Here is a 15,044-nt window from a genome sequence, read left to right as displayed (position 1 = left end):
CACGAATGTCGCAGGCGTGCTGGAGCCCATCCCAGTGGTCTTCAGATAGTAGGCTGGGTACGACCTGCAATTTTTTTTTTTATAGATTGTTTTTTTAGCTGTCCGAATGTACTGGGTTCTACTAGTAATGTTTATTTTGGACATGTCAACGACAAATCGGAAATAGCCGTGATACTCAACTTTTAATGAGACAATTAGGGCACCAATTCTGCATCCCATGGCTGTGTTAGCTGCTTTGACACTGGTCAGCCTTTTCACGACTCGCTGTACTTAGTTATTGTTTCTCTTGACCGAAACTGAAACGCAAATACGTTTATTCAGTAGAATAAATAAAATTCTCAGGACACAGTCCGCGCATGATCCTATGGGCTGATATTTGTGCCACTAGAAACTGAATATTTGAATTGAAGACTGAATATTTGAATTGAAGACTGGATATTTGAATTGAAGACTGAATATTTGAATTGAAGACTGGATATTTGAATTAAAAACTGAATTATTGAATTGAAAACTGAATTATTGAATTATTAATTATTCAAATATCCAGTCTTCAATTCAAATATCCAGTCTTCAATTCAAATATCCAGTCTTCAATTCAAATATTCAGTCTTCAATTCAAATATTCAGTTTCTAGTGGCACAAATATCAGCCCATAGCCTTGGTTCTTGCCCAAGCTTTCTTGCCAGGTTGTAGTACCTCGTTTTACCACAAGGTGTTACTGTCTACAACCTCGGTGTGAGCGCAAAAACACGATTCTAAAATAACTTAGTCTTCAACTTTTTGTACCCTTTGATGCGATGAATGATTTTTTAATAGATTGTTGTCTTTCTCCCCTAAATAATATTGTCACATTTTACATCATAGAATGAAGACACTACCAAAAGCAGCAGTACTACTGCTTTGCCAGGCTACCTTTATGCATTTTTATTTATATCACACACAACCATAGACTTTGAACATAAAATGTCTCAAATCTAATGTTTCTCTAAGTTATTAGGAGCTGCTCCTGATAGATAATCATCTGTCATTTTGTTCCTTCTGCAGGACACGTCTACTGGTGGCGCTGTGCAATGAGCAACTGAATCATTGGATCCAGAGCGATAATGCGCAGTTCTTTGTTGCCTTGGCGACCACAATACGTTTTTGTGGATGAGGTCATGTGTTACGCTGATGGTTTCCATAGTAACAACCTAGAGAGGGCGCTGCGAAGGAGCGCTGCACGTAAAATGACGCAGGGCGGGGGCGTGCGCGCGCTGCGCAAGGCTGCTTGTTGTTCCCGCAGAGAGGCGAGAAGATGGCGGCCGTGTCAAGCGGAGGTGCAGCTGGGACTCCCGCGGCCGGGATAGCGCACTCTGCCCGACCGAGCCACGCAGGCATGGGCCCCGAGAACCGAGTACAGCCATCCACCGGGATCAGCCACCCCGGTCGTCCCGGCGCGGCCACCGGGTGCATCCCTAATTCTGCCCAGACTTCGACCGCCAGGCCCCCCCCTGCCAGAGTGGGCCACTATGAGATCGAGCGGACCATCGGCAAGGGAAATTTCGCCGTCGTTAAACTGGCCACCCACATCATTACCAAAGCAAAGGTAAGGCGACTAGTAGTTAGCTATTTGAAGTGACCAATGGCAAGTTGTCATTGCGATTTTGTCAGTTTTTTTTGTTTAGCGGAACACTGAGGACGAAGCTCGGGCCTTCAAGTTCCCCAGACACAACGGCAAGCTCGCTTTAGTGACACCGCTGCTTGTTGTCAGGTCATTCAATGCAGGACATCCCTGGGAGTAGTTGACATTAAACGCATCAAGTAAAGGCAAACTAGCGTTGCTCTCACACGATTTGTAAGCGACATTGCCCGCGGTCATTCTGTGGCAAAACGCAAAGGACGGGGAGAAGGGTACTGAACAAGATCTAAGAAGAGACGCACAATGTTACCGCTGTAGCTGTTAGCTTAGCCGCGAATTAGCTGTTTGTTAAGGATGGAGCTGTTTTCGAGAAATGCCAATGCAATGTAAACATTTAAACGCTTGAGAATGTCTTGAAATGAACAAAAAGCTTTTCACAGTATGTACTGTTTACCTAAGTGTCCTTGCTACTGGGAGCTCAACAGAGATAAACGTTCCGTTAACCCATCGCCCGTGAAAATGTCTGACCAATTTTGACAAGGACGTAGACTTTCATTTTTTGTATTTTTGTCTCCATTTCAACATCTCAAATATTTTTACACAGCGTAGTTGCGCTACGAACACGCTGTAACCCACGTGTTCGTAATATAAAACTTTTCTGAATTACATATGATTTTGTAAATTCCGAGGCCTTTCTTTATGTAGCCAATTCAATGAAACCTGAGATAACAGTAAAGTACTGTTTTAGTTATATTGGCACTCTACACTGATTTTGTGTCAATTTTACATCTGCAATTAAGTTGTCAATGCCACAAAGCGTCAATTTAATAAAAATTGAAGATAAGAATGAGTTTTGATGAGCAACAGGTGTAGGAGGTAAATTACATTATCATTAACACATAGACAAAGCGGGATTTAGACGATTTAAGATTTATTGAAGCTGCCGCCAATGTGATGAAACTTGACATCAGTCGTGTGCTGAGGTAACGTTTGGACAACTAGGCCAGACGGAGAAACCTTTCCTTGTTCATGGCTCATCACAGCTGCAAGGTTCTGCATGGTGGGAATTCGTGGTGTTTGTGAAATAATCATAGACCTCTTTGTGTGTAGTGAAGTAATCAACTTTCTTTTTTACTTTATGACATACAACATGTGTCATATTGTGTATCATGGGGTTCAAACAGATGGCATGGCATATTTCGTAATGCTTGCGTTTTTTTTTTCCACACCTGAAAACATCCTAGTCCAGTGCGCTTGTCAACACTCAGGCATCATCGGCATAAGCATCCTCTAGCCCAGTGGTCTCCAACCTTTTTTCCGTGGCTGACCGGTTCATACAACTCCATAACTGTTGCAGACTGGTACCCGAGGGGTTGACGGCTTGCTTGCTGTGTATTGTGCAGAGTGGGCTTCGTACGTGGTATGTTTTTACTCCTTGTGCTAGCGTGTGTGTTTAATATTAGCGTAATGCGATCAAGTCAATTAGCATCTTGACACGCGTCAACTGCAATGTTTTTTTTCTTTAGTCTGTGCGGCCCGGTTCAAAGTGTACCGGTCCGTAGCCCGGTGGTTGGGGACGACTGCTCTCGCCGGTAAAGTCCTCCCAAGTCAAAAACTTGGGACTAAGTAAACATGCTCCATATGTCATTGTGAAATAGTAGAGTGACCAATCTGTACAACTGCTGTTACGAGGAAATGTTAGTTGATTATTTTGTTCGACACTATTTCATACAACTTCTGTTACCATCATACTCTGATTGTCAAAGGTACACTTTTGTGGCGTGAAGCCGTGGGACATATTAAGAAGCATGAGTATGCTTTAAGCCGTGTTGTTATTTTTCATTCATCCTCTTGATAGCGATTGTCACAAAGCCTCTCAAGACAAGAGAACATAATTGCTTTGGTTAGCATATTTGACAACATTCTTGAATTTCATGATGCAGGCGCAACAGAACTTTATTATTACAAGTTATGATTCACGTAAAGACATTTTTGTCTGCTCACATGTTGGAAGCCTACGGTTTAAACTCCCTGGCCCTTGTCATTATTTAGCCCACTGTAAGGCTTCCAGTTGGTATACATACAGTTTTGTCAGATACTTCATGTATACCATCATGCTTGTTTATATGCATGCTGACAAGCAGACATGTGCCAATCTGTTTTGCATATGCAGCTTGCGAGGCGAAGGCAAGCCTCTGTAGCGCACTGTCATGTAATAGTGGTGTTATTAAGCTTGTATCAGGGTAGAGTACGGAATTGTGAGATCTCCTCTCTGCTTCTTTTCATAGAAATGTTGCATTTTCATGTCAGCATTGAGAGGCCGGTTTTAGTAATCAGGCATCTTATTTCAGATTTAGAAAAGTAGCAACCAAAAGAACTCATATTTCATAAATATAAGAAATTTGATTGCCATTGTGCCCAAGGTAATATAGAATATTGTGGTATCGTAGCTGTGCAAATCTTAAAATAGTATTATAACTTCCACTTTAAAGAACGGAGAGGTGACAATCATGAAATTGTGTCGAACAATTTCAAGAGAAGATTCGACTGCAATTTTCTGACAGATTTCGATTCACAGACAAGTACATTTAATGTTAAAGCAGAAACCTTTTTCAGCAAATAATCATTAAAAGTGCATTCCGAAGGATTTTGTTTTGTGTGTTTGTGTGTGTGCGTGCGTGCGTGGGGGTGTGCGTGTGTGTGTGAGAGTGAGTGGATGTTTGTCTTTGTGTGCCCTGCGATTGGCTGACAACCAGTTCAGGGTGTACCCTGTCGACTGCCTGAAGACAGCTGAGATAGGCTCTAGAACACCCGCGACCCTCATGAGACTTAAGCAGCTCGGATAATGGATGGATAATTGCTATTTCCAACTAGGGCCAATTTCTTCATAGGCACAATACACATTCTAAATTACGTTATCATCAGTATTCTCCACCACTCTAAATTTCTGTTCGCGACTCTGTGAGACGACGACGAATGCTCGGCACATTCAAACCCGTTTCCAGCCTGATAATGACGAATACCCATTGTGAACTGCTAGCGTTAATCTGCGATTTATACGATGTGTGAGTCATGAATGGTCAAATGAAAAGGCTATTGTCAAGATATTTTGCGGCAAAATCTGCAGTTTTATCTTAAAATGTAGATGGCTGCAAGATGTTCCAAAAAAAAGCTGCAATATGGTCATGTTTATCGCTTTGTTTCATCACCCTTTCTTTTAACGACATTGAATAAACGTTTGGGTACTGAAGACATAAATTGTTGAAGATTGGTAGGTGGAATTCATTCACATTCTTGATTGATGTACATCTTCAGCTGTTCCAGCAGTCCAGCGTCTCCGCTATCGTATTTTACGCTTTACAATGCTCCGTACAATGCACGACAGGCCAATCTAGTACCCTCACTCTTTTACTACCAAGTCATGCTGTTGTAGCATGTGCAGAGAATGTGGTGTGACATTATCATGCTGAAAAGCACGAGTGTGGATGAAAAAGACGTTTGCCTAACCTGTACGTATCTTTCACCATTAAGGGTGCCTTCTCATCGACGCTAAAATAGCTCCACGCACCACAGCTGCAGGCTTTTGAAGTTTTACAGTCCCGATGATACGTTTCCTCTTTGTGGACACGACACCCGCAATTTCTAAGAACAATTTAAAATGTGGATTTTGCAGACCACAGAAAACTTTTCCACTTTGTATCAGTCCATCTTAGATGAGTTCGGGCCTAGAGAAAGCGGCGGCATTTCTGAGTGTTGTTGATAAATGACTTTTGCTATGCTGCACTGTATTAACTGACATTGGTTTTCTGCAGTGTTCCTGAGCTCATGTGGTGATATCCTTTAGACATTGAGGTTGGTTTTGATACAGTGTTGCCTGAGATATGGAACGTCATAGGCATTCAACATTGGTTTTCGGCCTTGCCGCTTACATGCAGTGATTTCCCCAGATTCTCTGAACATTTTGATGATTTTATGAACCGTAGATGATGAAATCACAAAATTAATTATAATTGTACATTAAGGAACATTGCCCTTCAACTATTTGACTGTTTTTCACACCTGTACCCATCTTTGCTTGTGATTTAACTGAGAAATTCAGGGAAGCTTCTTTTATACCCAATCATGGCACGCACCAGCTCCCAATTCGCCTGCGCACCTGTTGGATGTTCTAAGCAGGCGTTTGATGAGCATTCCTCTATTTTCTCAGTCTGTTTTCCCACCTGGCTGCAGCCATAAAATTCCAAGTGAATAATTATTTTCTAAAAAAAAAAAAATTAAGCTTTATCAGTTTATACATTAAACGTCTCTTGTTTTTTTAGTGTATTCGATAAAATATAGGTTGAACGTAATTTGCAAGTCATTGTATGCTGTTTTTATGTTTTAACACAACAAACTTCATTGGAATAGGAATATTTATTATTCTAATTCGAAATATATTATTATGTATGTATTAGGATTGGACGATAATTCAATATCAATATGTAACGCGAGAAACTCGTGCTTGATATCAAAAGAAAATGCCTTTGATAAGAAAAGAGAAAAAAATTATAATGCAAACCCTGACCGCGGCATTGTGCGTGTTGTAGCCCGCGCTTCGCCAGCCGCCTTCCAACACCAAGGAGAAGCAGTTAAACCAACAAAAGTAGTCATCACTACGCCAACGAAGAAGAATACAAACAAATGAAGGAGCAGCTTAACCAATGATGAAGTGTGCACATGCGGACTTTGTTTTATGTTGCTTTTTACCATCTCAGGACTAACACCCCCACATTCAATTTCCCTCGCTTCCCGTTTCTGTCCACAACAGGAAGTCTGTCTTGTCAGGCTGCCGCTGTTCTTGGTTATCAGGAAAGGGGAGGTTGGGATGGCACACAACAGAATTTGACAGAGGATGCTTGTGGTGTGATTGTCGACGCTGGACATGCATGGAATTTTCTCACACACACACTTCGTCAGGCAATTATTTATTTTTAGTAAGGGGTACATTTTTTTAAACAGTCCCATCAGATGCGCTTGATTAAATCATGAAAGGAATCCTGCCGTTCCTAATTGGCAGAGAAAAGCTCTGTCGCACACGTCATCTTCCACGCTGTTGGTCTCTTTGTTGCAGATTCGCTAGTTATGCAATAACCTTACTGAATGTCAAAGGTCATGGTTGAGGTTTATGGGAGCTAGGGGTGGGCAAAAAATGTTATTAAAAAAAAAACACAATTAGGATAATTTGACAATATTCTACATAAAGAGACCGTAAATCTGCACTTGCTTGACAGAACAATTCTGGATTAATAGCTTTAGGGAACAGCTTTTGTTTCTTTCTTAAATGGCTTCATCTGTCCAACAATATTCTACAGCAATATTTACCAATTAAGAACTTCAGATGATCTCTTTGACAATAGTTTTCACAGATTTATATTTTTTATTAACTATTTTTTACTTCTATGTATATATTACATTTTTATTTTATTTTTTTTTTTTTACAAAAAAAAGGCAAATCTCGACCGATCCAATCTAGCCGATGAGATCAGCGTAAAGTGAAGTGACTTTCTTATATTTGTTCCCCATTCCCCTTTCTGTGTTTTTTTCCCTTAATCGTCACCTTCGCCAATTTCTCATCTAACACAATCTTGTTTCTTTGTTACCAGGTGGCAATAAAAATAGTGGACAAGACCCAGCTGGATGATGAAAACTTGAAAAAGATCTTTAGGGAGGTTCAAATCATGAAGTTGCTAAAGCACCCGCACATCATCCGTCTGTACCAGGTGTGTTGGCAGCTTCTGCTCACTTGTTCTGTTCGTTAAATTAGCCATAGCTCAGTGACTCCCTTTCCGATTTGGTCATAATACTTGATCTTGTCTTCAGGTGATGGAGACGGAGAGAATGATTTATTTGGTAACTGAATATGCTAGCGGTGGAGAAATATTTGGTAAGGCTGCCCCACCTCACTTAACATGTTTTAGATGACCTTTGATCATTTGTTTTTTGTACTGTTCAGCATGTTCTTACTAATATTTTCTTATTCAAAAGGGATCATTTTCAATGATAGAAGTTATTTTCAGTTGTCTTTTTTTTTTTTTAACTTTGATTTTGTTTGACAATCACATATTAAGGTGGAATCTCAACAGAATGCTCTCAACTTAGTTGTGCTTTGCATGTCCAGACCACCTGGTGGCCCATGGACGTATGGCAGAAAAGGACGCCAGGAAGAAGTTCAAACAGATTGTGGCAGCGGTCCATTTCTGTCACTGCCGTAACATCGTCCATAGAGACCTGAAGGCAGAGAACCTGCTTTTGGACCACAATCTCAACATCAAAATAGCAGGTGCGTTAGGTGGCATTACTGAGTCTTACCTTGTTTATTTGTCTCGGGCTGTTTAAACATGAGTGGGTGTAGCCAAGTGGTAACATGCGATGGGAGCATTTTACATGTGCCCAGGGACGTACCAAAGGAATTAAATTAACCACCCCGTCTATTTCCTGTCAGATTTTGGTTTCAGTAACCTGTTTTCTCGAGGGCAGTTGTTAAAGACCTGGTGTGGCAGCCCACCCTATGCTGCACCGGAACTATTTGAAGGCAAAGAGTATGACGGACCTAAAGTAGATATATGGGTGAGTTGACGATAACTATTGCACTCCTCCACAACTGTCTGTCTAAATAGATTTTAAGGTTTTCTCAGGTCAGACCGTATAATTTAACATTGGAAGTAGATACGGAACTGTTTTGTTGGTACTGCATTCAATCAGATATATCCTGCGTATATTACAAACTTCAAGGGTAATAAAACATGCATACAGACGGGAATTACTTGTAAACTCAAAGAGTTTGTGTTTATCTTTTTTTTTATTATGATTTTAGTATAATCAGCAGTTTCCGTGAGAAAAAGGAAGTATGCATTTCCACACACAACTTGACTGTTTTTTTTTTTACTTGCAATAATACAGTAATTTACTAGATTTCCACCAACTATTTGTCATAAATCCTTTAGATTGATTTGTCGAGAGCCTGATTGATGGATTTTTATCGTTTATTTTATATACCTTCATTTATGGACTATAAAACTGCTAGTTTATTTACTAAGTTAAGCACCCTTCGGCTTTAAATGTGACGCAGTTAATTTATGGATTTTTACTAATGAACTTCATGCGGCCAGTAGATTTTCCAGTGGTCTTGTCACATTTTAATGCATTTTCTGAGCACATCACAGTGGTCCAATGAAACTGAGTCTGCGCTCATTCTTAATCTTCATATCAGTCATTTCTGTAATTTAGTGGAAGGTTTGGATGACGAAATTCTTTTACCAAACTGGCTGTATGCATGAAAATGAGTGGTCAAACAGTGATGGCGTGAGTCGCTCCAGTGGTTACAAGGAACGAGTGTTCACCTAGAATTGTGTTTTTGTCTTTCCAAGAGTCTTTACAAACGCCCTATGTACACTATGTTGGTGGCAGCTGCAGGATTTGTGCCCTGCTATTTGTACCTATTTTGTCGTCGGATAAAACACTCAGGAACTTCTATTCTTTCAGAGCAAACCTGACGACCCCGTTTATTCATTAGAGCGCTCGGTAAACGCTCACTCGTAAGCCTTGTTTTTTCACTTTAAAGCATACAAGAGCAACTATGTGTTAAAGGTAATTTTTTTTTCCAATTCATCTGTGTGTGTGTTTTTTTTTTTTTTTTGCAAATATCCTATCTTATATAATGTGGAGAGCCGCAGCTAATAAAGCGAAGCAGTGAATATATGTACATATTTGTTTTTATGGTTATATTTAAATGTTGCATCTTTTAATCCGTTATACTATTGTAGTCCGGAAATGACGGTAATTGTCTTCTCTCTTGTCTGTTCAGAGCTTAGGTGTGGTCTTATATGTATTGGTGTGTGGTGCCCTACCCTTTGATGGCAGTACACTTCAGAATTTGCGAGCACGTGTCCTTAGTGGCAAATTCCGTATCCCCTTCTTCATGTCTACAGGTAGGTCTGATTATTTTTTTCCCCCTAATTAGTTTCACTATAATATTACTAAATGTATCTCCGTGCACTCAAATGCATACATCACAGTGCCATAGATTTCAATAATTGATTGTTAAAGAAACTAAAAGTGGCTGAATGACAAGCGGAACACAGGAGGGCAGCCTTCCCAACAATCAATGTGGCGCATGCAGCTGTATCGTAGCTACACTCGTAGCACCCTTTGTCAGTTAACCCGTTTGGCTAAAATGACCGCCATCACATGACAGAGTGCGCAATGTGAATGCAGACGCACGTGAGAACAATTCCTTTGTTATGAAAGTAATTGAAGTCTAAAGTGATTTTACGTGATTAAAAAGGGATAGTCTTATTCACATTTTCATCTGTCTAACTAATTATTAACACTGTTGCAAGTAATTCTTAGAAGTTTGAATACATCACAATGATAATCTTGGGGTAGCAATGTATTTACAATTGTAAAATAAATGTACCTTCCTTCTTTTTTTGATAAAAGATAATGCACACATATCTGTAATATATTTTAAAGGAACAGACCGTTTCAAATTAACTGTCCAGCATTCATTTAGTCAGTGTGTATAAGGAATGAAAGTGAAAACATAAATGGCGTCTAATTTCCTGAACAGAGGTTGAATCTGATTAAGTATCAAAATGAATTTTCATGAAGCCTGTCGATGGTGATCTTGGTTTAAAGATCGAGGCTAGTGCAATGGAAATGTATGAAATTCCCACTTCATCCTGAAGCCAAGTGTACCATATAGAGGAGACAAAAATGATCACAGATGCTTTATGAAGCTTCATTTGTCCATCACTACATATTGGACATTTTGGATTGCGTCACCTAATCCCAGTGACGTCTTGTGTGCTGTGCACTAGACTGATCATTTCTAACATTTTTAGCAGTCTTGGTGCGCTATGAAAATGCCAGATAGTATCGTCCACTACTCACATAATTTAGATATCACTCCAACCGTCAGGTTTCATGTTCTTCCTGGAAAGAAATAGGGCGAGCGAATAGACAATAACGGTGCGAAGGCTGACAAAGCAGTCAGCATGTGAGCCTCCAGTGCGACTTCTATCGCAACTCTACATCCGTATAAAACGTAACTGATTATCCTAAATTGATGTGCGCAATTGTAGGCATGTAATAACCATTCTCTAATAAATATTAGAACAAAACTCATAATATTTTAGAAGATAGTCATGTTGGAAACGTTAACATGCAAATACTGTATATATTAACGCGGCAATGCTTCCATCAACAGAGGGGTGCCATGTGTAAAATAACAATGTAAAATAAACTATAAACAAGATCCAGAGTTTTTAACATGTCTACCTTAGAAAGTTTGTTTGGGATCTATTTTTAACAAGAACCATTTGTATTGCTTTAGCAGTAATATACACCATCTGTGTTTGTATTGAGTATGTGTGTTTTTTTTTGTTTTTTTTTACAGACTGTGAGTATTTGATCAGACACATGTTGGTTCTGGAGCCCAGCAGACGACTGACAATGGAACAGATATGTAAGAACAAGTGGATGAGACAAGGGGACCCCGACCCTGATTTTGACAGGGTGAGCTCTCCGATAACAATTGTGCACCTTTGGATTCCTGGAAGGATTATCTTATTAGCATTATCCTGACTTGGATTTAGGATACACAGTATAACGGCACTAGAATAGTATTGTGATATGTTGCAGCTAAAAAAGGAAAAACAAAGCATATGCGTTTGTATATATAATATACGTACCCCCCCTTCTCTCGCATGACCTGCGCCCTCTCCTCCTCTTTAGCGGCAGAAGTTCTTTCTTCCATTCAATCCACTTCGGTACATGGCAGTCACAGCAAAACCCGTGGAGTGTTATAGTCTTGCTGGGCTGACTGTAGCCACCTGAGTGCAGTCTAACTTGTAGATGCCATCAGCACTGATTGGCCGGCGCTATTAAGAACCGAGCATTGACATTTTTTGTCGGCTAATACAAATATCACTCAAATGCCAAAAGCGGATGGGAGCAAAGCTATATTAAATCGCACTGGACGAGGTCAAACCTAAGTGTCGATTAGATTTCGATTTATCGTGCAGCCCGAGTATGGAGTCATTTTTGAGAAACCTTTGGTTTAGTATTGATACCGATACTTACTGCAACGCTAAAATTGTAAATACTCTTTTTGGATGTCATCCTTCTAATCCTGATATATTCCCCCCTTTTCTCATTCAGTTGATTGCAGAGTGTGAGCTGGTTAAGACGGAAAGAGAGACAGAGCTCATCAATGAGCAAGTGCTAATAGCGATGTCCGAGATGGGCCTGGACCGGGAACGGGCAACTCAGGTCAGACAAATTCTAACTAAGCATTATGCTTGTAAAGGCACAATTTGTATTCAGTTTTTGTATTGGATTGAATTGCACAAATGGTGGGATGGGTTATAAAGATTTGTGTGTGGTCAAAATGAGTTTTTAGGCCGAATAAAGTAACATCACTTTTAAAATATACGTCCTTCTTCTTCAGTCTCTACACACAGATGCATATGATCACTACAGTGCCATCTACAGTTTGCTATCCGACCGTCTCAAGAAACACAAGACGTTGCGTGTCGCTCCACCGACACCACGCTCCATTAGCTATCCCATTAACACTGTACAGGTAAATGATTTCAATTTGAATTTGCAATGGAACCTCCAAAGTTGACCACAATCTGTTCTGTGAGGCGGGCTGGCTTCCAATTTATCCACCGTATTTTCCAGACTATAAGGCGCACCTGTATATATTTCTTCAAAAAAACAACATATAAGCCGCAGTTTTTTTAATTAGCTGTTTACTGCATGTACAGAACGTTTTTATACTGTGAATGCACATAAAGGTACATAAACGGATTGTCAAAACAGTGCCTTTTAACACGGCAACAACTTTGCTAATTAAAACAGAACAGAGAGAAAAACAAAATCGAGATATATTTAGTGTATTTTCTGAACTATAGATCGCCCCTACCGGTGAAAGAAAAATCCACAGACAAGCCGCACCGTTGTATTAACCGCATGGTTCAAAATCTAGGAAAAAAAGTAGCGGCTTATGGTCCGGAAAATACAGCAATCTGCAAAAAAAGTCAATCACAAGTCTTACATGGCTAATGTTAGATTTGTCATTGAATGAGCTCGTGTGTATAAGCAAAACTTAGGCCTCTTCACAGAATAGCCTTCTGACTTCCGCTGAAGAAGTTTAGTGAAGTGGGAAACTAGTTTGATATGTTTTTGGGGGGGTGTTTACAGCTGACGGTTAATTTTCGTTGTCTCAATGAAAGAGATGATACAATACAATGTTAGAGTTATGATTGGATGGGCAAGTCACTGGCTGGGTTAGGAGCAAGTAGCTTGAGTGTAGGCAGAATAGAGGGTGACATGGGAGTGGATTTTGACTGCCGTGCCATCCCACTATGGACCTATCAGATTCCCCAAAAAATGTCAACCTCGAGGGCAGAACTTCCACATTCTGCCTTCCATGACGGAAAGAACTAGTTTAATGGGTACTTTTTTTGGGGGGCGTTTTTCGGCCGACAGTGTTCATTGTCTCAGTTGAACGGATGCCAAAGTACAATAATTATACATACCGCCTCCTCCCCAAAAAAATAGTGGACTTTTTGTGGCACGTTACCTGTACCCTTTATTGTAGTACGTTTTAAGAATGATTTGTGTAAAATGCATTTATTTTTTGCTCACTGGCACTTCTAAGCTGTTGTGAAGTTATTTTGAGCTATTCAAGAAAAAGCTAAATGAATAAATTTAAGCTTCTGCATTGCTTTAATCAATGCATCCTAATGCATCCTTTTAAAGCCCTTACGCTAAATGGAGGTGACTGACCTTCGCCAACGTGTCAATCCCACTCCCCTAAGAGGATTGTTTCAAAAATGAGTGCAATCCTCACCTGACCTTTGTGTCTCCGTTTGCTTGTGTAGATGGATCCACAGGGTAATCCAGTTAGCATAACGGTTCCTCATGTTCAGCTTATCAATCCAGAGAACCAGATTGTTGAGGTGAGTTGAGGATATTCTGTATTCACACATTTGCCCATTTTATGACCATTTTGTCCAGCTAAATATTTCATCTGATGCCATGCCAATTTCCATTGGGTTATCACAGAAGAAATCGATTACGATTTTAAGCAGAATTGTCACATTTTACATTGCATAAAATTTTCTGCTATAAACTGATAGAGATGTCTGACATCATAAATGACATCAAACAACACGAGGGGTCCAAGCAGATTCACAACTGCAGTAAAATATACACTTGCATAATACTGAATATGTACTTTGTGATTTATTTAATTCCATTTTTTTAAACACAAAGACTCTGAATTAATGCTCAAATGTATTTTGTTTTGTTTTTTAGCCGGATGGCAATATGGCACTCGACAGTGATGAAGGCGAAGAGCCTTCACCTGAAGCCATGGCTCGGTACCTCTCAATGAGGCGGCACACTGTGGGTGTACCAGACCAAAGGTAATACGGTGATTCTTTTAGTTTGCAATTTGTTATTGCAGCAATTATTACCACAGGGCATTGTTGGTGTTAATTACTTGGCATGGATCCCCGTGCCTCTCGAAATGCTTACCGTACATTGGGGTGACAGTAACTCATCTTTAAGGACTGTGACCTTGGAACAATAGGTTCACTATTTGAATCAAGCACTCAAAATTGTACGCTAATTGAAGGTGATAAATTTCTCTCGTTATCAATGTGAGTGTGATTGGTTGTGTGCCTGTATGTGGCCTGTGAATGATGGTGATATATCCCGCTTCTCAACCATTGTCAGTCAGGGTTTGCTGCTCTGTATCCTCAACTTGAGCGTCGATGGATGGAATGCAAAAAATGGCTTTGGCGATCGCAAGAACGTGTTGTCTTGATCCAAAAAACGTATTTAACCTTACTAGCATGTATTCAGTACTACTGAACTAGCCTCAATGGCCCGTCCTAAGTAATCAACTTGCAAGTTTTATTTTTTTTAAATGATTTATCTTCCTCTTATTGTTTCACATTATAAAAAGCTAGTGTGCGGGGCGTGCAATTTGATTGTGGTCCCAAATCGTACATTTTAGACCGAATTGTAAATCAAAATGAAGCCCCAAAATAGATTTTGGTCTAGGTGAAATTGATTTAAAAAGCTGTTTAAAAAAAAAAAAAAATTACTTATTTATTTTTTAACTCCTTCACTATAGGACTGAGATGCAAGAGGACCTCCAGAAACTGCCACCAGGTTTCCCCCGGGGAGTAGTGCCCCAACCCCCTTTTCCTCCACTCACACCTACAATGGGACAAATGCACACACTCATGCCGACGCAGAGCCTACAGCCAACACAGCAGTTGGAGTACAAGGTCCAGTAATTTACACCTGTCTTAGAAGTCGGCTTAAATCATCAGATGACTTGCAGGGACCCAACAATGCCACGTCA

General features: G+C 40.1%; 1 protein-coding gene across 2 annotated transcripts in view; it reads left to right on the top strand.

The window, feature by feature from the left end:
- The first annotated feature begins 1,234 nt into the window (after window positions 1-1,234).
- Window positions 1,235-15,044, top strand: part of sik3 (SIK family kinase 3) — a 28,142-nt gene continuing 14,332 nt past the window's right edge. For both annotated transcript variants that reach the window (XM_088300292.1, XM_088300291.1), the window contains exons 1-12: window positions 1,235-1,585; window positions 7,261-7,377; window positions 7,478-7,541; window positions 7,776-7,937; window positions 8,100-8,224; window positions 9,462-9,585; window positions 11,055-11,173; window positions 11,819-11,929; window positions 12,108-12,242; window positions 13,549-13,626; window positions 13,985-14,094; window positions 14,811-14,967. In XM_088300292.1, coding sequence (XP_088156418.1) covers window positions 1,295-1,585; window positions 7,261-7,377; window positions 7,478-7,541; window positions 7,776-7,937; window positions 8,100-8,224; window positions 9,462-9,585; window positions 11,055-11,173; window positions 11,819-11,929; window positions 12,108-12,242; window positions 13,549-13,626; window positions 13,985-14,094; window positions 14,811-14,967 — 1,593 coding nt within the window. In that variant the 5' untranslated portion in view covers window positions 1,235-1,294. The remainder of the gene's footprint in view (window positions 1,586-7,260; window positions 7,378-7,477; window positions 7,542-7,775; window positions 7,938-8,099; window positions 8,225-9,461; window positions 9,586-11,054; window positions 11,174-11,818; window positions 11,930-12,107; window positions 12,243-13,548; window positions 13,627-13,984; window positions 14,095-14,810; window positions 14,968-15,044) is intronic.

This window comes from Idiotropiscis lumnitzeri, chromosome 7 (assembly GCF_059441095.1).
Source record: "Idiotropiscis lumnitzeri isolate Australia: NSW breed Sydney's pygmy pipehorse chromosome 7, RoL_Ilum_1.0, whole genome shotgun sequence".
NCBI lineage: Eukaryota > Metazoa > Chordata > Actinopteri > Syngnathiformes > Syngnathidae > Idiotropiscis > Idiotropiscis lumnitzeri.
Note: the sequence above shows the minus strand (reverse complement) of the source record. Positions and strands in the feature narration are given on the sequence as shown.